We start from the raw sequence: 22,445 nt of genomic DNA on the forward strand, positions 1-22,445 counted from the left end.
TGCCGATTAATTAGTTGACCTCTTCGCTTATCCTCTACACCCGTCTCGATCTTTCGCTCAATTCCGCTTTAATTTGGTGACTTGGCGATCGATCGAGCGAGCGCGCCGCCGGTTCGCCGCCACGTCGCCGCGGAACTAGAAACGCCGGCGCCGGGAGGGAATCCGGTAAAGCCGTAAATTAAAGGTGAGTGCATGCATGGAATCTTGGAAAATTGGAATCAAAGCTAAGCTAGCTAAGCTAGGAGAGATTGTGCGAATCATCTAGCTCAAAATTAATCTCTCTCTCTCTATATATATAGCTTCATGGCTGGGCGATCGAGCTGCAACGACACCTGCAGGCTAGCTAGCTAACAACCAGCTGAGAGGTTAATTAATTATGATTTGTATGAGAGATCGATCGAGAAGAGGAGTAGCGAGGGAGAGGATGGCGGCGGTGAGCGTGGGCGGCGGCGGGAGGAACATCGGGGTGGCGATGGACTTCTCGGCGTGCAGCAAGGCGGCGCTGCGGTGGGCGGCGGCGAGCCTGGCACGCCCCGGCGACCGGCTGGTGCTTGTCCACGTCAAGCCCTCGTTCCAGTACGAGCAGGGCGTCGCCCACCTCTGGGAGCAGCAAGGCTCACGTAAGCTTACTGCTACCACTGTCCTATACTACCTCCGTCCCAAATATGGGTAACCGTGGATATCCGCGTCTAGTATTTAACTGTCTGTTTTATTTAAAAAAGAATTATGAATTTTTTTTAAAAAAATACTATTCATATTTTATCATCTAATAACAATAAAAATACAAATTAAAGATTTTTCAAATAAGACGAACGGTCAAACGTCATGAACAGGGTAAAACTATACTTATTTTGAGATGGAAGGAGTATTATAAATTGCTTTAATTTTTTTTATAGCTAATTTTTAAAACATTTGATTAAGTTTATATATAAAAAAAATACTAACATACGAAACAAACGTATCACTAAAACATATTTAATGGAACTAATTTAGTGCTATAGATATAGCAATATATTTTTTTTATAAACTTAGTTAAATCCAATAATTAATTAGAAACAAATTTAAAACGACTTTGTAATACCAAACGGAGAGAGAGCAGAGAGAGGGAGTATTTAATTTCTTTCTTCTAGCGCGTGCTAATGGCGATTCCTCACCGGCCGGAGTGCAGCGATGATCCCGCTGGTGGAGCTGGCCGACCCGCGGGTGAGCAGGATCTACGGCGTCGCGCCGGACGCGGAGACGATCGGAATCCTCACCAGCGCCGCCAACCAGAAAGGGGTATATATACTGAATGGTTTACTGTTCGATCGTCTGTTAATCCTTGTGTGGTAGTAGTATATATTGAATGCCCATTGGTGATCGATCGATGATCACTGGAGAAATGAATGGATGGATGCAGGTGGAGGTGGTGGCGAAGGTGTACTGGGGCGAGCCGGCGAAGAAGCTGACGGAGGCGGCGCAGGGGATTCCCCTGCACTGGCTCGTCGTCGGGAACAGAGGCCTCGGCGCCGTCAAGAGGCAAGCACATCCATGCATCTCTATCTCTCTCTGTATGGTGGTGTTTGTTTCTATTAAAGAGAAGATAAAATTAGGACATAAAAAATGAAAATATATTAGCGTATAATTAATTAAGTTTTAGTTATTATATATTTTAAAATTGAATTTATCTAATATTTTAAATCAACTTTTTTATATAAAAAGTTTTCAACTAGAGTATTTAGCAAGTTAAAAGGTGTGTTAGCGGAAACTTAATTAGGAAATAATGGGACATATATCTATCATGAGTATCAATCATCTCATGATAGTACCTACTCCTTCCGTTTCTAAATATTTGACACCGTTAAATTTTTTTAAATATGTTTGACCATTCATCTTATTTAAAAAAAATAAGTAATTATTAATTCTTTTCCTATCATTTGATTAATTGTTAAATATACTTATATGTATACATATAATTTTACATATTGTATTTTACAAAAGTTTTTGAATAAGACGAACGGTTAAACATGTGCTAAAATATTAACAATGTCAAATATTTAGAAATGGAGGAAGTACTACTAATAAAGTACTAGTACGTAGCCGATCGGTAAGCTGAATTACACGGCGAGGAATTTGTTTAATTTGTTTGGTTAATTAATTTGTTGCTTGATATATATGTAGGGTTCTGATGGGGAGCGTGAGCACGTACGTCGCCAACCACGCCACCTGCCCCGTCACCGTCGTCAGGGAGAACCTGCCGCCTCCGCCGCCGCCGCCGCAGCCACCGCAGCCCGTCGCAACGGCGGCGAGCTACTACTGATGGCTGATCAGCTGCGATTTCCCCACGTATGTCTCGGTCAGCTGTAAAGTCGGTTGCTGTGTGACTGGGAGTCTGGGACTGTCTCTGCTTGACTGCTTGTGCATAGTAAAAAAAAAAAAAAAGGGATTCCTAAAACTGTACTTTTGTAATAATTTTGTAAAGCAAAATTAATGTTGTACCATCTTCGTCCCAAATTATAAGAATATATATGTTACAAATATTGTAACACTAGACCATTCTGATTTTAAGTTTTTATATTTTGAAAGGGATGGATAGTTATGTGTGAAAGTATTGGATCGATCAGTCGTTGAACAAAAAATTCTAGCTAGTGTGTGTGATGGTGCAGCTGTAGATATACACGAATCTATCATTCGGTTTAAAATTCTGATATCCATAATTAAACGATGTGCGTGCTTAATTATAATCGGTGTAGAAGCTAGAAGATGCTTTCAGCTTTCTCTATCCTAAGAAAGCGAAAAATACTTCTATTACTATTTCCTACGAAAGTATATAGACTTTTGTGTCTTTGAGATGGATTCAGGCTCATCCGAACAAGGACAAAGTCATTTACCCGTTCCATCATTTCGTTTATGTTTACGTTTGTAAACTAAATTTAAATTTTAAAATTTAATTTTATAGTTAATTTTATGTTTTTTCATCATAGTTTATTTTATATAATTTGCTTTATAATCACTAACATGGCGTATATAAAAATTTTACTATAAGCTATTTTTTAAGTTAATAATAAATGGACACGTATATAAAAAATTTACTATAAATTATTTTTTAAGTTAGTAATAAGTGGTTCGTAAAAGCATAGACCTATATATTTGTCAACAAATTTTCTCCTAAAAATTTAATAGATGTAATTATAGTATAATCATGATGTAATTACACTGTAACTTATTACACTATAATTATAATGTAATTACATCAAACAAATTTTTAGAAGAAAATTTTGTCGACAAATGTATAACAAAATGAAAGCGTATGCATAAGTGAGTGAGTATGATAATCCCCAGATCAACCCTACATATGACGGGCTGAATTCTGACCTACGTGTTATACAGCCCAGTCAGATGAGCTTCGACTTGTGAGTGCGTCTGGCTGGGCCGAATCAAAGTAATATAAGGAACAAGTTCATCTGAGGTGTCTTAACTTGTTAACGAATCCGATTTTCGTTCTTCAATAAAAAAAAACAGATACAAACGGATCCCTTAACTGCCAAAACCGGTACAAAATAAGTCTCAAGACGATTTGGACGGCAATTTAAGCTGACGTGGCGCCTACGTGGCAATTTAATTTGGAAAACAATAAAAACTATGGCCCCCACAAGTCAGCTACACCAAAAAGATTAATTAAAATGGTGAGGCCCACGTGGGCCTCATATGTCATTCTCACCCCTCCTCTTCTTCCTCCTCTCTCCGCATCGCCCCTCTCTTCTTCTCTCTTCACGTCGAGGATTCGTGGACTACCCAGACCCGCCGGCGTTGAACCTAGAGGTGTCTCCATTCCTCGGCCTACCTTCCTGACCCCGCGGTAGGCCGAGCAACGGAGACACATCTAGGTTCAACGCCGATGGTGATGGCGACGATGGATCTGGGTAGTCTATGAATCGTGGACAGGGAGAGAGAAGAAGAGAGGGGAGATGCGGAGAGATGAGGAAGAATAGGAGGGATGTGAGTGACATGTGGGGCCGATGTGGGCCACACCATTTTTAATTAAATTTTTGGTGTAAGTGACATGTAGGGACACATTTTTTTAAAGTTTTCAAATCAAATTGTCACGTAAGCGCCACGTCAATGCCACGTCAGATAAAGTCCGAGTCAAATTAGCGATGCAGGCACCACATCAGCTTAAACCACTGTCCAAACCACCTTGGAACTTATTTTGCACTTGTTTTGACAGTTGAGAGACCCGTTGTACCTGATTTTTCGGTTGAAGGATGAAAATCGGATTAGTTGACATGTTAGGGACCACAGATGAACTTATTCCGTAATCTAATGACCAGGTACACCATGTCTCGGCCCGGCCCAACACTGCAAGCCTGTAACCGCGGCGTCGTCTCCTCCCCGTTCTTCTGCTCGACGCGGCGCCGCGGCGGCGGCGACGGCAGATGGTTCCCGGCTTCAGCTCGGCGTCCGGCGGCGGCAGCACGGAGGTCGTCTCGCGACGGGTTCCGCTTGTTTTGAGCCGGTGTTGTCTGAGGAGAGGGGGCTCTTCTTCTTCTTCTTCCACTGGTGGACTACCCGAAGCCTCCTGCCCCTGACGCCTGCCAGGTGTTCGACCTTATGGCGCCGAAGCGAAGCGGGCGCGCGCCCATCCAACTAGCGTCCAGAACTTGGAGGCGCCGGCGTGTGTGGCGGAGGCTTCGAGCACCGCGAAAGCACTTCCCTTTCTCCTCCCGTGGGGGTGGTCGCGCTGCTCGAGCGTGGCGTCTGTGCCGTTGTCCGTCGATGGAATCCTTCAGCTCATGGCCGGGGATGCATGTCGGAGTTTTTTTTTTTGGCAGCTGAGTGCTCACTGCAGAGACCAAGCACCAATTCACCAATTTAAGTGCAACCGGAATAAGTCTGTCACTTGACAACTCGCCAATCCATTGACCCCAAGCTCAACCTCAAGCTCACTTTTGGCCATGGGTTCACAGCGAGTTCCAGTGTTCCACAGATTAGGCAACTGATCTGCTGCTATTCCACACTGCTTGCTAGGCAGTGAGTGAGTGAGTGAGATGAAGATTGGCGCATGTTCAGATGGCATTTGGCCACGCAAGCATGATGAGGGTTGCGGAATTCACAATGAAACCGGGCTGATGGATGGGAGCTGCCTCTGTGTGAAACTCAACATGGTTTTCGACGAAATGTCAGATGCCTACGCAGCTCTGCCGAACTCGATTGTCTCCTTACATGCCGCTGATTGAGCCGTCATAGGAGCAGGCACGCACCACAGGTTGGTAAATGCTTGAGCTTTTCATTTTTTTCCCTTCCTGCACTGCACACTGTCAACTCTCCATGCATTGCATTGCAAGCGATTGATCGTCATGCAGGAGCCTGCCTCATCTTCTGCTATGAATGTTCTCAAGTCAATTGGTTAATCATCGGCATCCCGGGAAGCATAGCTTTACCGGCAGATTCCTGAAAGGAGACGGACTTTTTACAGGAAAGGGTGTCCACACGCATCTGATTGGTTGCATGGGAAAAAGTGAGACTGATGAGCTATATCCTATGCACATGGTTAAGGTTAGCGTCCACGGATTTGTCGTGCAAACTACCCTACTGCACTGCATCCCTGCTCGCCATTGCAGAGGTTAGCCGATCTTTACTCAAATTATTAATCATTCCATATTGAAAACAAAGTTATGAATAAATAAAGGGAAGACAAAATGGTTATGCTGGGGCCTAGCTAGCTGTCCGGAAGAACCCCGGCGAAGTTTAATTTAATGACTGAAAGTCGAATAATTGGAGAAATTAGAGCAAGATTCAGAGGAATGTCGTGCTTCTGGGGGTTTCATAATTTTAAGTGTCTTATTTTATCGTGCCTTTTAGATTGCTTTTTTTAATTAAAAAGATAGTCTCTTAAGTCTCCAAACTCCCTGCCTTGTTTCTATTAATTAAAATCGGTTATACTCCTGTTCTTAATAGGTGCCAGTTTAAAATGCGTATAGTCAACCCTTAAATAGTTTAGATGCAAATGTATGCAAATAGTTTTTGGATTTGTCAGATGAAAATAACATGTAGTTCCAATATGAAAAACACACACCATTATGTTTCTGATAGTTATTATGAAGTATGAACATATAATAAAAAAGTAATAATCAAATACGGAGTATGCGTATTGGAGAACGTATCAATATCCGAAACAACAAGTAAAAAGGAACATAGGAACATCAGTTTACATCTTGATAAAGATCATGAACACTAACCTTTTCTTTCTCATGATCCAAATATACTAACAATGCTACGCATGTCCACACTCTAGTGAATGTAGTCATATTAGTATTTCTTTAGCTGAGTTTACGAGGGTAAGGTTCATGCACGTCCAAGTAGTCAGTGATGTATTAGCATGATGGACATGTCCATTTGTCCAAGAATGTTTGTCCTGGCGTCCGTGATTTTCGCTTAAATATACCATCTCGTTTTTCAACATCTTATATTGAAGTGATACTCTTTCTAATACTAAATAAATTAACCAGTTCATTTGAGATGAGCAAGAAGGAAAGGGGCGCTTTATTCTACACCCACATTTGTCCTTTGACTCATGTCCCATCCGGATCTCAAATCCTGTGGTTAGGCAGGTTAGAAGCGTACAAGCAAGTAGCACAGTATTAGGCAGGCTTAAGTCAAACCCAGATCAATCAGGACCCAGTACTAAAATTGTTTGAATGTCAAAGAAAGTCAATCGTAGACCAATGATGCAACCATTGCACCAACAGCACATCACTGTCCTCATGTTACCGAAACGACGGGTAGTTGTGTAGGCTTTGAGTCACAACCAATCATCTGCTGGCCTTTCGACTAATATTTACTCAAATTTCAATCATGCGTTGCTAACTAGTGTGGTTTTACAGCTAAATGAGTAGATAATCTAGTTGGAAAAGGAGTTCTTTAGTTACAAATTCTGGGTACCACAATGTGGTCTGAACTCTGAAAATCTGAACCAGAAAGTAGTGTGTCGTTGTGCATCATGAGGATTTAGAAGCCAGTAGGCAATAGTAGATAACCGGATAGCCATATTGATGTCTCTATCTGGTTGGATGTTTCCTAAACGTGGGAATCTCTGCTATGTGCAGTTCAACTGAAGGAAACAAAGAAAAGTGCGAGCTGGTGCGTCCCATGCATGCTGCTGCTGCAGTTCTGCCTGTGATGGGGGCCTGGATATGCAACTATCGTGGTAGTTACTGTGAGTTCTGTTCTTTTTTTTTTCTCCGCCCCCTTCGCCTTTGTTTCGTGTGGTTTATTGATGCAATTCTGTTCCTGTCATTGTCACTCCCCTGCAAAAGTCACTTTCCCTCTACCTGATAATTGAAAACAATGCCACTATGTGTGTCTCGCTGGCTTGGTGATTAGTTAGTCCTTTTCTGTAGTTCTGCTAATGTGGTCTATTCAGATACAAATACCATATATCTATATACGAATTTACCTTCTGTTATGTGATCATAATCGTATTACTGTATGCTCTCTTGGTTGATTGCACATTCAATTTTCTGAATTTTCTTGTAGTGAGACTGTCTGCCACTGCCAGTACTTCCCATGGTGGATCGGTGCCAAATTAGGCTGACAAGGAGAAAATTTCATGCCGTGTACTTGTTTGCAGGGTCAGCAAAAATATCGACTTCGGAATCGATGAACAGGGTAAGCACGAATCTTATTAGTTTTCTGTCACTAAACCTGAGTTAGAAAACTATTAAGCCAAGGAATAAGGATGGAAGCGTCATGCTATTGTCCTCATGCCACCAAATCATGGGGAGTGGTTGAACTGTTTACGCACGTACACTCTGTAAAGTGGCAGTGTATCTTACTGATTCCCGGTGCCCTTTTTTCATCCTTGTCACCAGTTGCCATGCAGAAGAAGCTGAGCTAACAAGTCAAAGCAACAAGATTAGCCTTTAAAATACCTCATACTTAGCCCTGCATTATACAAGTCTAGGCTGATTATTGTAAACTCCATGTCTGCAAGAGATAGTGTACAGTGCTATACCTTCTCCTTTGGCTTTGTGTTGCATTTTCAGTACCAAGAATCCATCACATTACCCTGAGTGATATGCACAGAGCAGGTAGTGTTTGACAACTTTGTTTCTGCTTTTTGCAGCTTAGGCTCCTACTTTGTGCACATGATGAGCCTCCAAACCTCAGCTATGGAGTTCATAGTTTCATGCTCACCTTGTCATCTCCAGAGTTCCAGCATCCTGTAAGTTCCAATTCATATGCATCTTAGAACACTGCTTCAGTTGCTCAGTTGATGGTATCATTGGTCTTAGCAATGGCTGGCAAGCTGATCAGCTCCTCCATTGTTCTTGCTCTTCTACCTCTGTTCTGTGGCATCCTGCTTGCACCATCATGTGAAGCAGCCACAGTAGACACAACATCTGCCACTCTCCTGCAAGTGAAGTCAGGTTTCACTGACCCTAATGGCGTCCTCTCCGGCTGGTCGCCGGAGGCCGACGTGTGCTCATGGCACGGCGTGACGTGCCTGACAGGGGAGGGCATTGTCACCGGCCTCAACCTGTCGGGGTACGGCCTGTCCGGCACGATATCGCCGGCGATAGCCGGCCTTGTATCCGTCGAGTCCATTGATCTGTCGTCAAATTCCCTCACCGGCGCAATCCCGCCGGAGCTCGGGACGATGAAGAGCCTGAAGACGCTGCTGCTTCACTCCAACCTCCTCACCGGCGCCATCCCACCGGAGCTCGGCGGCCTCAAGAACCTGAAGTTACTGAGGATCGGCAACAACCCGCTGCGCGGCGAGATACCACCGGAGCTCGGCGACTGCTCGGAGCTGGAGACGATCGGCATGGCCTACTGCCAGCTGATCGGCGCCATCCCCCACCAGATTGGCAACCTGAAGCAGCTTCAGCAGCTGGCCCTGGACAACAACACCCTCACCGGCGGCCTCCCGGAGCAGCTCGCCGGCTGTGCAAACCTGCGTGTCCTCTCGGTGGCTGACAACAAGCTGGATGGCGTCATACCTTCCTCCATTGGCGGCCTGAGCTCTCTCCAGTCTCTGAACCTTGCAAACAACCAGTTCTCCGGCGTGATTCCGCCGGAGATCGGTAACCTCTCCGGCTTGACATACCTGAACTTACTCGGCAACCGCCTCACCGGCGGCATCCCGGAAGAACTGAACCGGCTGAGCCAGCTGCAGGTTGTGGATTTGTCCAAGAACAATCTGTCCGGAGAGATCAGTGCCATCTCTGCATCACAGCTGAAGAATCTGAAGTACCTTGTGCTGTCTGAAAATCTCCTGGAGGGAACCATCCCTGAAGGCCTCTGCAATGGCGATGGCAATGGCAATGGCAACTCGAGCTTGGAGAACCTGTTCCTCGCCGGCAACGACCTCGGAGGCAGCATTGATGCCCTGCTGAGCTGCACCTCGCTGAAGTCCATCGACGTGTCGAACAACAGCCTCACCGGCGAGATACCGCCGGCGATCGACCGGCTGCCGGGCCTCGTCAACCTTGCGCTGCACAACAACAGCTTTGCCGGCGTCCTGCCGCCGCAGATTGGGAACTTGAGTAACCTGGAGGTGCTGTCTCTGTACCACAATGGCCTCACCGGCGGCATCCCGCCGGAGATCGGCCGGCTGCAGAGGCTGAAGCTGCTGTTCCTCTACGAGAACGAGATGACCGGAGCCATCCCGGATGAGATGACCAACTGCTCGAGCTTGGAGGAGGTCGACTTCTTCGGCAACCACTTCCATGGCCCGATCCCGGCGAGCATCGGCAACCTCAAGAACCTCGCCGTGCTCCAGCTCCGGCAGAATGATCTGACTGGCCCGATTCCGGCGAGCCTCGGCGAATGCAGGAGTCTGCAGGCGCTGGCGCTGGCGGACAACCGGCTCTCCGGCGAGCTGCCGGAGTCGTTCGGCCGCCTCGCCGAGCTCAGCGTCGTCACCCTGTACAACAACTCGCTGGAGGGCGCCTTGCCGGAGTCGATGTTCGAGCTCAAGAACCTGACGGTCATCAACTTCTCCCACAACCGGTTCACCGGCGCCGTCGTGCCGCTCCTCGGCTCCAGCTCCCTCACCGTGCTGGCCCTCACCAACAACAGCTTCTCCGGCGTCATCCCGGCGGCGGTCGCGCGGTCGACGGGCATGGTCCGGCTACAGCTCGCCGGCAACCGCCTCGCCGGCGCGATCCCGGCCGAGCTGGGTGACCTGACCGAGCTCAAGATACTTGACCTCTCGAACAACAACTTCTCCGGCGACATCCCGCCGGAGCTCTCCAACTGCTCGCGGCTCACCCATCTGAACCTTGACGGGAACAGCCTCACCGGCGCCGTACCGCCATGGCTCGGAGGCCTCCGGTCGCTCGGCGAGCTGGACCTCTCGTCGAACGCGCTCACCGGCGGCATTCCGGTGGAGCTCGGCGGCTGCTCCGGCCTGCTCAAGCTGTCCCTGAGCGGCAACCGTCTCTCCGGGAGCATTCCGCCGGAGATCGGGAAGCTGACATCACTCAACGTTCTGAACCTGCAGAAGAACGGCTTCACCGGCGTCATTCCGCCGGAGCTCCGGCGATGCAACAAGCTGTACGAGCTGCGGCTGTCGGAGAACTCGCTGGAGGGGCCGATCCCGGCGGAGCTCGGGCAGCTGCCGGAGCTGCAGGTGATACTGGACCTGAGCCGGAACAAGCTCTCCGGCGAGATCCCGGCGTCGCTCGGAGACCTCGTCAAGCTGGAGAGGCTCAACCTCTCCTCCAACCAGCTCCATGGCCAGATACCTCCCTCGCTGCTGCAGCTCACGAGCCTCCACCTTCTCAACCTGTCCGACAACCTCCTCTCCGGCGGCATCCCGGGCGCGCTCTCCGCGTTCCCGGCCGCGTCCTTCGCGGGCAACGGCGAGCTCTGCGGCGCGCCGCTGCCGTCGTGCGGGGCGCCGCGGCGGCTGCCGGGGGCGGAGGTGTCGGCCATCGTGGCGGCCATCGCCGTCGTGTCGGCCGCGGTGTGCGTCGCGCTGCTGTACATAATGCTCAGGATGTGGAGCAACTGGAGGGCCGTCGCCTCCGTGTCGAGCTCCGACGGCGAGGAGACGGCGTCCTCGGTGGCGGCGGCGCACGGCAAGTGGTGCGCCGGCGACGGCAAGTACTGGAAGGTCGGGTCGGTGTCGGTGGCGTCGTCCGCCGCCGAAGAGAAGTACAGCTCGGCGTCGTCGGAGACGACCAGCGTGCTGCACGGGAAGCCGGCGGAGGCGGCCGGTGGCGGCGCCGGCGCGGTGAAGCCGGCGAGCAAGTGCTGAACACGACGACGACCCACCATGGATCGCCTCAAGCTCATCTTCTTCCTGTTAATTGTTGTTTCTTTACCTTGCCTTTGTTATTGTCATGTGTTGTTGATCAGCGAAGCAAAATTAGCCGGGAAGAACAGCTTTGGTTTTGTCTGATGGTTTGGTTTGCTCTGTTCCATGACGATCCATGATGATGGCCCATTGGTATTTTGGGTCTAAGTTTAGCAGCCCAACGTGTTCGCCTTAGGGTCGGCCCAGTAAACAAATCTTCCAAAATGCACAAATTAACTCTTTTTTTTTACATAACGGAAATTACATTGGCTCTTTGCGATAAAAGAAGATAGAGCCACTTATTAAAAATATTATTCACTAAACATTGAATTGGGTATAGACCAATTATGATGAGACAATGAGAGGTACAAATTAACTCACAAGACTTAGTGTAAGAGAAGTATTTTTTTTTCCAGTTTAAAATATAAAATATCAAACTTTGATAATTGATTTATTTGTTAATTAACACTTCTAAATACAAATCCAGCCGATAAAACTCACAATATCAACCTTTTCAGGTATATGCATGATACTTCGATCCAAGGGGCGAAGACATACATAGTGCATCTAGGGCTTGAGAACTAGGTTTGTCTTCTTAACTAGATGAATACCCCGCTGTGTTGCTGCGAAAAATTAAATTGCATAATATGTACAAATAAAATGTAATTTGATTATCGAAACTAAAACAATATGATACAATTTTGAACCTAAAAATAATTGAGATGGTATGTTTTATGAGAGAAGAAAGAAGACACAATTTAGACCATAGATCTTTCATCCAAAGGCTAGAAATAATTGGGGTGATGTGGCTTAATGAGAGAAGAGAGAGATATCATTAACTACACTTGGTGGGGATGAACTATATAAGTATATAGGATTCACATTATTTAGATACTATTAAATTTTTTTGAAAATTTCGAGATACAATTTGTATAAGCAAGTTCAGTCCTAGTCTTGAAGATTTTCCAGTCCACACTCGCTAGCCTGACTCTAAAGATGTGTGGAGACCGGATCTAACGGGGGGCAGGGGCGAGGCTGTGGTGCTAGAGAAGAGGAGGAGATGGCGGTGATGCTAATTCGGAGAGCAAGGGGAGACATTAGATGGAGCCCAAAGAGGAGTCACCTTATCCATTGCTCCCAAGATTGAGGCGACCAGATCTATCCTCTATTACTGTCATTGCTACTGTCTTCTCACCATTAGATGGTCGGGCTTGCACTGCCTTTTTTTTCTCCTTCGTGGGGTGACAGGCTCTTACGTGTACAGACAGTGACACTAACTAAAAATTATCAAAAAAAAAATCTAAAAAAATCATACATGCACTTTCAATAGTATTACATCTACGTGCAAAGTCGCATCTTCAAATTCATTCTACATAGAGAATAACAAAAAAGATAAAATTCTGACAAAATTGCAACCTTAAAACTGTCAGATTTTTTGTTTTTTTTTTACGGCTAAAATGTAATGAATTTGAAGTTAAGATTTTAACCCTAGGTGTAATACTATTGAAAGTACGTGTATGATTTTTTCTATATTTTTTGGTGATATTTTTTAGTTGGTGTGCACGTGTGTACACGCGAGAGCTTATGTACGTATGATATGTTGCCACTAGTTCTCAATCCCTCTCGTAGATGAGGTTGTCTTAAATGGATCACATGTTGACCTGTTAGAGATGCCCCGCACGTTTGTTATAGACATTTCTACAATAGTATCATGCATGATTTACTTTTTTATTGATATTTTTGGTCCCATCGGTTCACTAATTATAAGCATAAGCGAAACGGTATATTTACAAATAAAAAATAATTTGTGAATTAAAACTTTTATACATGTGTTCTTAATGATCTAAAAACAAAGGTGGAAAAATAAACCACGATAAAAAAAAACTCAAAATCAACTCTAAATTCAAAATTGAAAATTCAAATTTTGGCTGATAAGTATAAATATAAACGAAAAGATGAGGCCATTTATTATATGGGAGTACCTTTCTTACAACCATGTAATGCGTAATCCTACATTTACACGCAGGTCCATCAATCCATATCAGAATTCATCTCCAAAATCCAAATGGCAGGGAGGGCCAGGGCAGCAGCTGCGATGCAAGTCTTGGTTGCCATCGATCGTGGCCGGTGCATGCTGCTGCCGCCTCGTCCACCTGAAATCCGTCCCCGACCAGATGCTGCCGCCGCCAGAATGCCAGGTCATCACATCGGCCACTACTCATGCTGACATGCAGATGCTGCGATGTGCACTACTACTCCTGTATATATACGCTCGATCTCTCCATTGATCGTCTTCATATGACGGCGAGTTGGTTCACGTGGGTTACTCTCTCCGTCTCATAATATAAGGGATTTTGAATTTTGTTTGTTTGCAACGTTTGACCACTTATCTTATTCAAATTTTTTTTTTGCAAATATAAAAAACGAAAAGTTGTGCTTAAAGTGCTGTAGATAATAAAGTAAGTCACAAATAAAATAAATAATAATTTCAAATTTTTTTGAATAAGACGAGTGGTCAAACGTTGCAAGCAAAAACTCAAAATCCCTTATATTATGAGACGGGGGGAGTATACTCCATCCGTAAAATAAAAAAAACATTCAATACTAATTATTAATTTATACATGTATTTGTTTAGATACGTAAGTTAGGATTGGATTTTCTTTTTCTTTTTCCTTTTACGGTGTGTGTACGTAATTTGCCATCAGCACCCTTATCAATTAACTTATTAACACCCTGTAAGCGGGGAACTCTTTCAATTCGGGTTAAAAATATTTAAATATTCAAATAGCTACAAAAATTTCTGAAAAGAATTCAACGACATTCATATAGCAAATACATATCCCTCTATAAAATCTTAAATATAAACTTAACTCACATATCAAGAAATAAAAAAAATACAACGTATAAACAACGCGAGTGCTATTCACTATCTTTTTCCCTTCTCAAATAAGTTTAAACTTAATTTTTGGTAGAGTGATGAATATCAATATACTCATTTTATTTTAAAATTTTCACAACCATTTACATTAAATTTAATTTTAAAAAGTGTACGAGAGAACATCCCAGTGTGCGACCTTCAACACTCGGTCATTGAAATGCACCGACAATATCACAACTTATTAAGAAGCAGATATAATTTAGTCTGACATATTTAAAATTTGCACCAACAAATCATTTATCTTGTTTTAAGAGTATGAATGTTATTAAATACATGTCACATGGTAACGTCGGTGTATTTTCTTTGACGAATAACACTAGGTGACACATCATTACTATTAATATACATTTGAAAAAAAAACTACAACCTAAAATACTACAATCAGAAAAAAAAGGAAAAAAAAAACAACAACACACTACGTGCCAACAACACTTGTGCACACACCCCGCTGAGGAAGAAACTTAACACTATGTCGGATGCGGCTATGTGTGACTGGATGTTGCCGCCAGGTTTACAATAGAGCCACGAACACACCACCTATCGCCAACACTTCCAAATAACTGATCACAATGCACGCCCGGATAACACCACAGTGAAGGGTTGTAGAGGGAGAGGGCAACAGAGAAGAAAGATCCACTCGTGCCTTGTATAGACCCACCGGCCACCGCCATAATAACATCCTAAGCGTCATCGCAGTCCAAATTGTCTAAAGATAGCATAGGTAGCCACATGACTTTCAAGAGATGACGTCCTTAAAAAGGTCGTGATGCTGTCGCCTATTCATGGACATGATTTTCACCTGGAAAGTTCCATCAGGGAGGTGGAAGATGCCTCGACAATGCTCCCAAAGGGGGCCATGGCGCCCGATCTCTACACTGTTGCCTGCCCAGGCTTAACGTCGGTCTAGACTTTCGTGTGGAACCTACCTTCCCCTTCTTGCCACAACCCCACCATCCTCAACCACCTCTAACTAACCATTGATATACCACGCGGCCATCACCACCACCAGTTGGCTCCCTCACGGCCACCCACAGCCTCACGTCACAGCTGCATGCCTACCGCTGTCGACACGCCCTCATGCAAAAGGTGTCAGCCTGACTAGCTACTCACGATCATCTCTGCTGGCAGCATGCCGTGCCTTTGGCCACCACCGAGCCGCCCCAGCACAAGCTCGAGCCATCTCCTTCGCCACCACCATGTGCTTCCAACGTAGATGTCACCCACGGTACGGTAGATTTGCTCTTAGAGGCGCCAGATCGATCCGTCGCTGCCACGGTCAACCACTACCTCCACCACCATGACTATCGTTGCCAGATCCGTCTACGCAGGTCGCCACATAATCGTTGCCTTAGGACGGCGTGCCGACCATCTTCTTTAGTAAGCATCACTCCCTGTCGCCACTGGCCGCTCCGCAATCCCCCCGCGATAGTTACCCATCGCGTCCACGGCCGCAACCACATGACACACTAGACCTGGATCCGATAGTCCTCGTCGTTGCTACCACACTCTCTACCCCGCTGCGCTCTATTGTCCCTCCTCCCACTAGCTGCTGGCCATAACATGTTAGATCTATGGAAGGGGTGGATCCAAAGTAGAACCATTGTCTCCCTAGTCGCCTCCATTGACATATATAGCGCCTCCAAGGAGAAAAGAGCCCTGCCAAAACTATTCTTGCAGTTGCTCAGCTTACCAGCAGGCTTCTTCAACGACGGCGAGGGGAGAGGGGAAGGAGGGAGGCGGTTGCGTTGTCCCGGGAGTCCGTTCGGGTCACCAATGAGACGACACAGGCGGGGCGTGTTTATAGTTGGCCATATGGGCCGCCCGGCACAGCTCAGGCCCGGTTGTGCTCGGGCCAAGATTTGTCAGGCCGACACAGCCCGACCTACATGCCGGACCGTGCCATGCTGTGCCGGCCCACGTGCTCCACCTGCGGCCTAGGCATGACCCAATAAGGGTCGGGCCATGCCGGGCTGACCCGAAGGCACGGGTAGCCCATCGTGGTTTCTTTGAAATAAGTCTATTTCCCCTCCCTACTCTTTGGGTTGTGACATATATATAGTTAAAATAAGTCTATTTTACATCTCTACTCCTTGGGCCGTTCCATATAATACGTCTATTTGTCCTCCCTATTCTTTGTGTCCTGTCTTACATATGGTTGAAATAAGTCTATTTCACCTCCCTGAAGTTCGTGCCGTGCCAGGCCGGCCCACCGTGCTGAGGCATAGGCCCAGGCACGGCCCAACAGCAGGGCCGTGCTAGCACATGCCTGACAGCGATCGGGCCGTACCGGCACGGGCCCGACAGCGATCAGGCCGTGGCGTGCCTGAGCCAGGCTAAAATCCCGTGCCTTAGGCCGGACCATCCGGCCTCGGGCCTTATGGCCAACTATCGTGTTGAAATGTTTTTCTGTCGGTGCATTTAATTTACTTATCAGTTATCAATACATGTTGAACACTAAGAGAGATCACTGCGGACACTAGTTGGCAAATCTCACTGCGAACATGCATACATGTACTACTACTCATAAAATCTACCAGTACTCTAGCTTGCTGGTTGATTGATTCATCATTCATTACAAATCGCAAATGCGCTCAACCGTACGACCGGAGTACGTCCGTACGTCGTCGTCTTCGTCACCGGTCGCCGCAGCAGCTGTAGCTATAGCTAGCGATCGACCTAAGCTAGTGTTGCTGTCGTCGCTTTCCAATGATGAGTTCTTTTATTCCCGGCCCCGGCAGAAGGTCGTTAGTTTTCAGTGAACGCATCGAGTGGATTCACCGCGTAATTTCGACGACACAATCATATTCGCCAGGGTTTCAGGATCGAATCGATCGATCTATCCGTCTCAATTCTCAGGTGAAGTAATAGTAATACCTTTTCTTATAAAAATGCCTACTTGCAGGGATGAACAGTCGCATGTACAAGGTGTGTGATTAAGGATTCCAAAATGCAAAATTTGCTACAGGACACTCAAAAAACGTGTAATTAGCCGTGAGACACCGTAAAAACATGAATTGGCTATAGGACATCGTAAAAGAGTGGTAATTAGCTACTGGACACCGGATACATTATTTTATTATTTCCGGTGAAAACGGAGAGAGAAACAATCAAAAAAGACCAGATTACCCTATGTGGGCCACGGATGTCAGCCTCTCCTCTATTTTCTTGGTCAAAGAGCGACATGGTGAGGGAGCCGCACCCGGAGCCGGACTCGAGCACGTGGCACCCGGGGACGAGCTCGAGGTAGGAGACGACGAGGCTGATGTCGGCGAGGTAGAGGATCTGCGTCCGGTGGCTGAGCATGAGCGTCCACAGCTCAGAGGTGGGCGCAAGGAGGTGGATGAACCCGCCCTTCCCCTTGCCTCCGGCGGTGGCGGCGCTGTGGACCTTGCAGCCGAAGGGGCGGCCGATCCAGTCATCATGGCGGAAGACGCCGAAGCGGTTCTGGAGCATGCATGCCCACAGCGCGCATGGCGTCGTGGCGCTCGTACACCACGACGGTGTCCCCCTCCGCGATGCAGCGTTGGGAGGTGGGCTTGGATGACGGATCCAGTGGTGTTAGATTTGTTTGTGTTTTACCTTCTAATCCCCCTTTTAATTCTGAGATACGTCCAAGGTGTTTTGGTTTGGCCGTATCCGTTTGGGAGAAATATCCCACAGCAACCATGAGGTCGACGCCGGGGTCGGGGCCCTAGACGTACAGCATCACACGCGAAGCCGGCTTGGACTCGACGCGGAACGACCTGCCGATCTCGTCCAGCGCCAGGACCTGCCCGCCGTTGAGCCACTGGCTGTCGACGGCGATGGCGACGTTGATGTGTTCTGCGGCTTGCCGGCCACCTGCCCGCCGACGCGCACCCACGCCAACACCTGGTATGTCGCGTACAGCGCCAGCTCACCTCACCCTGTCCCCGCCTCTCCTCCCTGCCGTCCTCGCTTCCTGCAACGGTCGACGCGGGCCGCCGGGGCGGAGCCGGAGGTTGCATGCTCCCGCCGTGGCTGCGATGCTGCCCCGGTGGAGTGCGCTCTACTCGCGGCGGGTGCGTCGCTGTCGCCGTCGCCGCCGAGAACATCGCAAGTGGGAGTGAACGGGACGATGGTAGCGTGCGACGTGCTACTGCCGGGTGAGGCTGAGGCGGCCGGCGTGCGCAGCACCGGCGGGGAGGGCGGCGAGGAGGCTGGAGAGGGAGTGCTTGCGGCCGGGGACATTTCAGTACTTTTAACGCTCTTTCTCTCTCCGTTTCTACCGAAAATAATAAAATAATGTCTCTAGTGTCCAGTAGCTAATTACCACTCTTTTGCGATGTCCTACAGCCAATTTATGTTTTTGCGGTGTCTCGCGGCTAATTACACGTTTTTTGAGTGTCCTGTAGCAAATTTTGCCAAATCTTAATTGTGTGTAGTACTTGATCTGTTATATTTTCTCTTAGTTTCCGTTAACATACTTTTCAAACTCTGTTAACTACTAAACAGAGTGGTTCATGCGAAAATTTTCTATATCAAAGTTAGTTAAAAATGTGAAATAAATCAATTTATCAAGGCAAAATAATTAAAACTTAATTAATCATACGCTAATGGCTTTCTCATTTTACATGTGTTAACTTAATTTTTATCTTCATCAGGATACTTAGTTAGCGGAATATAAAGAGTAAAGTAATGTATATTCATCATATTAACAAAAGGGGAGGGGTAACGGAAAATAATAGCATCATTCCAAGCTCTAAGTCGAGCTCGAATCGAACCTAGCTTCAGTAGCCCATAAGATCAAGTTGGTACCATGGATTTTTTTTTTCTTAAATTTACTAACGGTATGTGGTAGAATATAAGTGAATCTTTCATCTTTTCTTATCATTTTCAACTTTTAAAGTGAACTGATTGGGGCATGTAAATCAATATGATAAAAAAAAATGCCAGAGAACTTGAAAGACCCGATGAAGCCTCTATATGAGAAGAGCTTAATTGATATAACAATGTAGGTCAACTTCATTATTTACCTACAAATTAAATCAAGCACGCCGAGTTTAGATTACATTGGACACCATATTACATCTACGCTAGTCCCACTCATTTGAAATGAAAGATAATTTCAAGCACAATAACTGAATTCCCCACAAGAATTCAGAGGATAACACAAAAAAGTTCCCCTAGCTAGCCAACAATATCAACATGATCAGAGATTAAAAAAAAAAAAACACCAAGAACTTTGTCTTTTGCTCTACTACCATCTGCGTGTCAGTATAACGTGACTGCTCAAAACTCAAAAGCAGTACCTGACAGAGATCCATACATTTTCACATGGCATAGGCAGAGCAGCATTTTCAGCAGAAGTACATGAGTTTGCATTGCATGCTATACCCATCAGATTGTTGCATGCTTCCTCTCTGTTCTTTTGACCAGAAATTTCATCCATGGCTGCATTTTGATGTAGCTTTGGAGGCCAATCTTTTCTCCTGCTTACTTACCTGCAGAGTATGCAGACCAGCCTTTTCTGGCTGTCATTTGCATTTTGTCACCTGGATATGCATTCAGCCAATTAAATGGGGTCTTGTGTACTTTGGATTCCAATATATGGAACTGTTTTGTTCACTTGCTGTTCCTTGTCGTCACCTCCTGTGTATAAAATCAGTACATGTAAATCAGGCCCAAAAAGTTGGTGAATTTCTCAAGTTAATTCCTTGATGTGGGTGAATTTATAAAATTAGTGTAATATGTGGAGTCCTGGAAATTTCATTCAGGAGCTGTGTATGTTTATTGTAATTTTTTTCTTTTAATAATAAAAATTCCCAGTGATACTCATTTATTGTTTATAAAATTCCAGTATTTTCGTGCTTTCATTCAGTATAAAAATTCCCAGTGCTTACATATATAATTCTGTACTATTTGCATAAGAAACTGAAAATACTGGTTTAAGCGATTGTCAAATTAAGGCACACATACATATTTGTACGGTCATATAGTACGTATCAAGGAATTTAGAAAATACCATACCAATATTAATTTACCGAAGTGTCCATTTTGGACCGACATGCATGCCATCATCTATACATATGCTTCTCATATTTCTAGGATAAATATTTTACAAATTATTCATAGCTAAAAGATTTGAAAGTTGACATCATTCTTATCCAAAATGAATGACGAGTATTATTAATTGAAAGGAATAACTTTTTTTCACAACCTTACGAACCAATTTAATAACCATAAATTAAGAATTAATTTGGCATCGTAGTGGTTTCAAAAGCACCAACTCATTTTGGATTTGGATTCAGAGAATTAGTTGAAACTTGAAACTCAGAAGCATCTTCTAATTTGGAGCTGTAACTTTGCCCGTGTACATCCATTCAGGAAGTAGAGGCGAGATTTTAATCCATTATTAAAAAATTAAAATTTGGATCTGTAACAAAAGATTATTACTGGAACCAATAAAGATTCACTAATTAAGTAGCATCGGAAGCGACTAATACATAACCCAACAACCACAAACTGCTCCTGAACACAAAAGGAAGACAAATTAAACAAACAAACAAATAAATGAGCAGCCAGACGAAAATTTACCCTTCTTTCAAGTTCACCAAATGAAACAACTATTAGCAATTTCGATCACCAACCTTATTATGTACACGCGGAATAATTATATAATTAAGCTCAGCTCATGATTATTGCCAATTAGTAATTAAACAACACAAATATATGTACAGCAAAAGAGAGAGAAATTAAGTACTCAAATTAACGCTCACAAGTTGTGCAGCGGATTTGATCCAGTCGGCGAGAACCTCTTGTCGTCGCTGAAGAAGCCATCGTCGCCGCCGCCGCCGGTGCCGGTGCCGAACCGCCGTCGGGTGAAGGCGGCGTGGCGGCTCTGATCCTTCCAGTGCTGCCCATGAGCCGACGACGACGGCGAGGCGCCGTTCTTGGAACCGGGAGGCGGCCGCGGCCGCCGCTGCTGCTGCTGCTGCTGCTCCGGCGACGACGACGGGACGACGGCGGCGGCGACGGCATTGCCGAGAAGCGAGGCTCCCCTCAGCGCGAGAGGGACGATGATCAGTGTCACCACCATGGCAATCTTGATGCAGTTCATGGCACTCTCTCTTACTTAATTATTAGCCTCTCTCTCTCTCTCACACACGTACACTCTCGAGAAGAGATAGAAATGGAGCTATAGCAAATTATGTGCTAGCTACTTCGTCGTTGTGGCCATGAAATACTCGGCAATGATGGATACAGTCTTACATAGGCCTTCTTTGTGTTGGCAGCTTCTGTAACTACTCGTAAAATCTCCAACTACATAAATAGGGGTGTGTTTAGTTCACGGCAAAATTAGAAGTTTGGTTGAAATCAGAACGATGCGACGGAAAAGTTGAAAACTTGTGTGTATACAAAGTTTTAATGTGATGGAAAAATTAGAAGTTTTTTTTTAAAAAAAATTGGAACTAAACTCGGCCTAGATCATGCTCACGTCCAAATTTCGAGACCATTACTAAGATATTTTACAAAGATCTTTACCGGTAGTAGAAATAAATTTAGTCGGCTCATCTTTTTATTAGTAATTTATTTATATTATAGTCTGAACTATTGATAGTAGAATGTATAAAATTAACGGTTAAAATCAGTTCGACTGATAACATACTTACACAATTGAATACTATCAGTACAAACTATCATAATATCACTATAAACTAGTAGTAACCAAAAGCTGAGCAACTCAGTTTCTTTTCTCACCCACTACTAACCAACTACTTAGGCTGTGTTTAGATCAGAGGTGAAAAGTTTTGACGTATCACATCGAATATACGGATACACATTTGAAGTATTAAACGTAGACTAATAATAAAACAAATTACAAATTCTGCCTGTAAACTGCGAGACGAATTTATTAAGCCTAATTAATCCGTCATCAGTAAATGTTTACCACATTGTCAAATCATGGAGTAATTAGGTTTAAAAGATTCATCTGGCAATTCACACGCAATTCGTGTAATTATTTTTTTGTCTATATTTAATACTTTATACATGTGTTCAAACATTTCATGTGACAGGGTGAAAAGTTTTTACGTGGGAACTAAACATGAAATCTTTAGCCCTCAAATAGGGGAGAGAGGGAGAGAGAATGTGGCTGTGAGAGTTAAGCCGTTTTGTTGTGTGGTTGGGCCAAACGAACAAAGAAGGCAGCTAGATAGCTAGTTGCTGCTGACAAAAAGGCCTCCTCATTCCTGAATGAATGC

At 45.4% G+C, this 22,445-nt stretch overlaps 3 protein-coding genes across 5 annotated transcripts; 2 read left to right on the forward strand and 1 right to left on the reverse strand.

Moving 5' to 3' along the window:
* On the forward strand, positions 1-2,530 carry LOC4337936 (uncharacterized). The gene is made up of 5 exons (XM_015782977.3): positions 1-184; positions 300-620; positions 1,169-1,278; positions 1,400-1,518; positions 2,161-2,530. Exons 2-5 carry the CDS (start codon positions 377-379, stop codon positions 2,297-2,299), a joined length of 612 nt encoding a protein of 203 aa, XP_015638463.1. The 5' UTR covers positions 1-184; positions 300-376; the 3' UTR covers positions 2,300-2,530.
* A 1,876-nt stretch (positions 2,531-4,406) lies between these two features.
* Positions 4,407-11,382, forward strand: LOC4337937 (LRR receptor-like serine/threonine-protein kinase GSO1). Of its 2 annotated transcripts, XM_015782116.3 has the most exons (5): positions 4,407-5,245; positions 5,343-5,602; positions 7,086-7,195; positions 7,516-7,647; positions 8,105-11,382. In XM_015782116.3, the coding sequence occupies exon 5, from the start codon at positions 8,255-8,257 to the stop codon at positions 11,243-11,245; it is 2,991 nt and encodes a 996-aa protein (XP_015637602.1). In that variant the 5' UTR covers positions 4,407-5,245; positions 5,343-5,602; positions 7,086-7,195; positions 7,516-7,647; positions 8,105-8,254; the 3' UTR covers positions 11,246-11,382. The 2 variants fall into 2 exon arrangements, with proteins under 2 accessions (XP_015637602.1, XP_015637604.1); XM_015782118.3 differs by lacking the exons at positions 4,407-5,245; positions 5,343-5,602; positions 7,086-7,195; positions 7,516-7,647 and adding an exon at positions 7,964-7,979.
* Positions 11,383-19,266: 7,884 nt separating this feature from the next.
* LOC4337939 (uncharacterized) lies at positions 19,267-21,480 on the reverse strand. 2 transcript variants are annotated; one of them, XM_015783634.3, is made up of 2 exons: positions 20,961-21,480; positions 19,267-19,833 (listed from the first exon to the last, which is right to left on the reverse strand). In XM_015783634.3, exons 1-2 carry the CDS (start codon positions 21,299-21,301, stop codon positions 19,827-19,829), a joined length of 348 nt encoding a protein of 115 aa, XP_015639120.1. In that variant the 5' UTR covers positions 21,302-21,480; the 3' UTR covers positions 19,267-19,826. The 2 variants fall into 2 exon arrangements, with proteins under 2 accessions (XP_015639120.1, XP_025881606.1); XM_026025821.2 differs by lacking the exon at positions 19,267-19,833 and having other exon boundaries at positions 20,851-21,474.
* Between the last annotated feature and the right edge of the window lie 965 nt (positions 21,481-22,445).

This window comes from Oryza sativa, chromosome 5, assembly GCF_034140825.1.
Source record: "Oryza sativa Japonica Group chromosome 5, ASM3414082v1".
NCBI classification, from domain to species: Eukaryota; Viridiplantae; Streptophyta; class Magnoliopsida; order Poales; family Poaceae; genus Oryza; species Oryza sativa.

Excerpts from the sequence above, each read along its gene's own strand:
- LOC4337936 (XM_015782977.3), top strand. The coding sequence starts at position 377 with ATGATTTGTATGAGAGATCGATCGAGAAGAGGAGTAGCGAGGGAGAGG. Across the intron at positions 621-1,168 it reads CTGGGAGCAGCAAGGCTCAC|CGATGATCCCGCTGGTGGAG; the intron begins GTAAGCTTACTG and ends GCCGGAGTGCAG. Across the intron at positions 1,279-1,399 it reads GCGCCGCCAACCAGAAAGGG|GTGGAGGTGGTGGCGAAGGT; the intron begins GTATATATACTG and ends GGATGGATGCAG.
- LOC4337937 (XM_015782116.3), top strand. The coding sequence starts at position 8,255 with ATGGTATCATTGGTCTTAGCAATGGCTGGCAAGCTGATCAGCTCCTCC.
- LOC4337939 (XM_015783634.3), bottom strand. The coding sequence starts at position 21,301 with ATGAACTGCATCAAGATTGCCATGGTGGTGACACTGATCATCGTCCCT.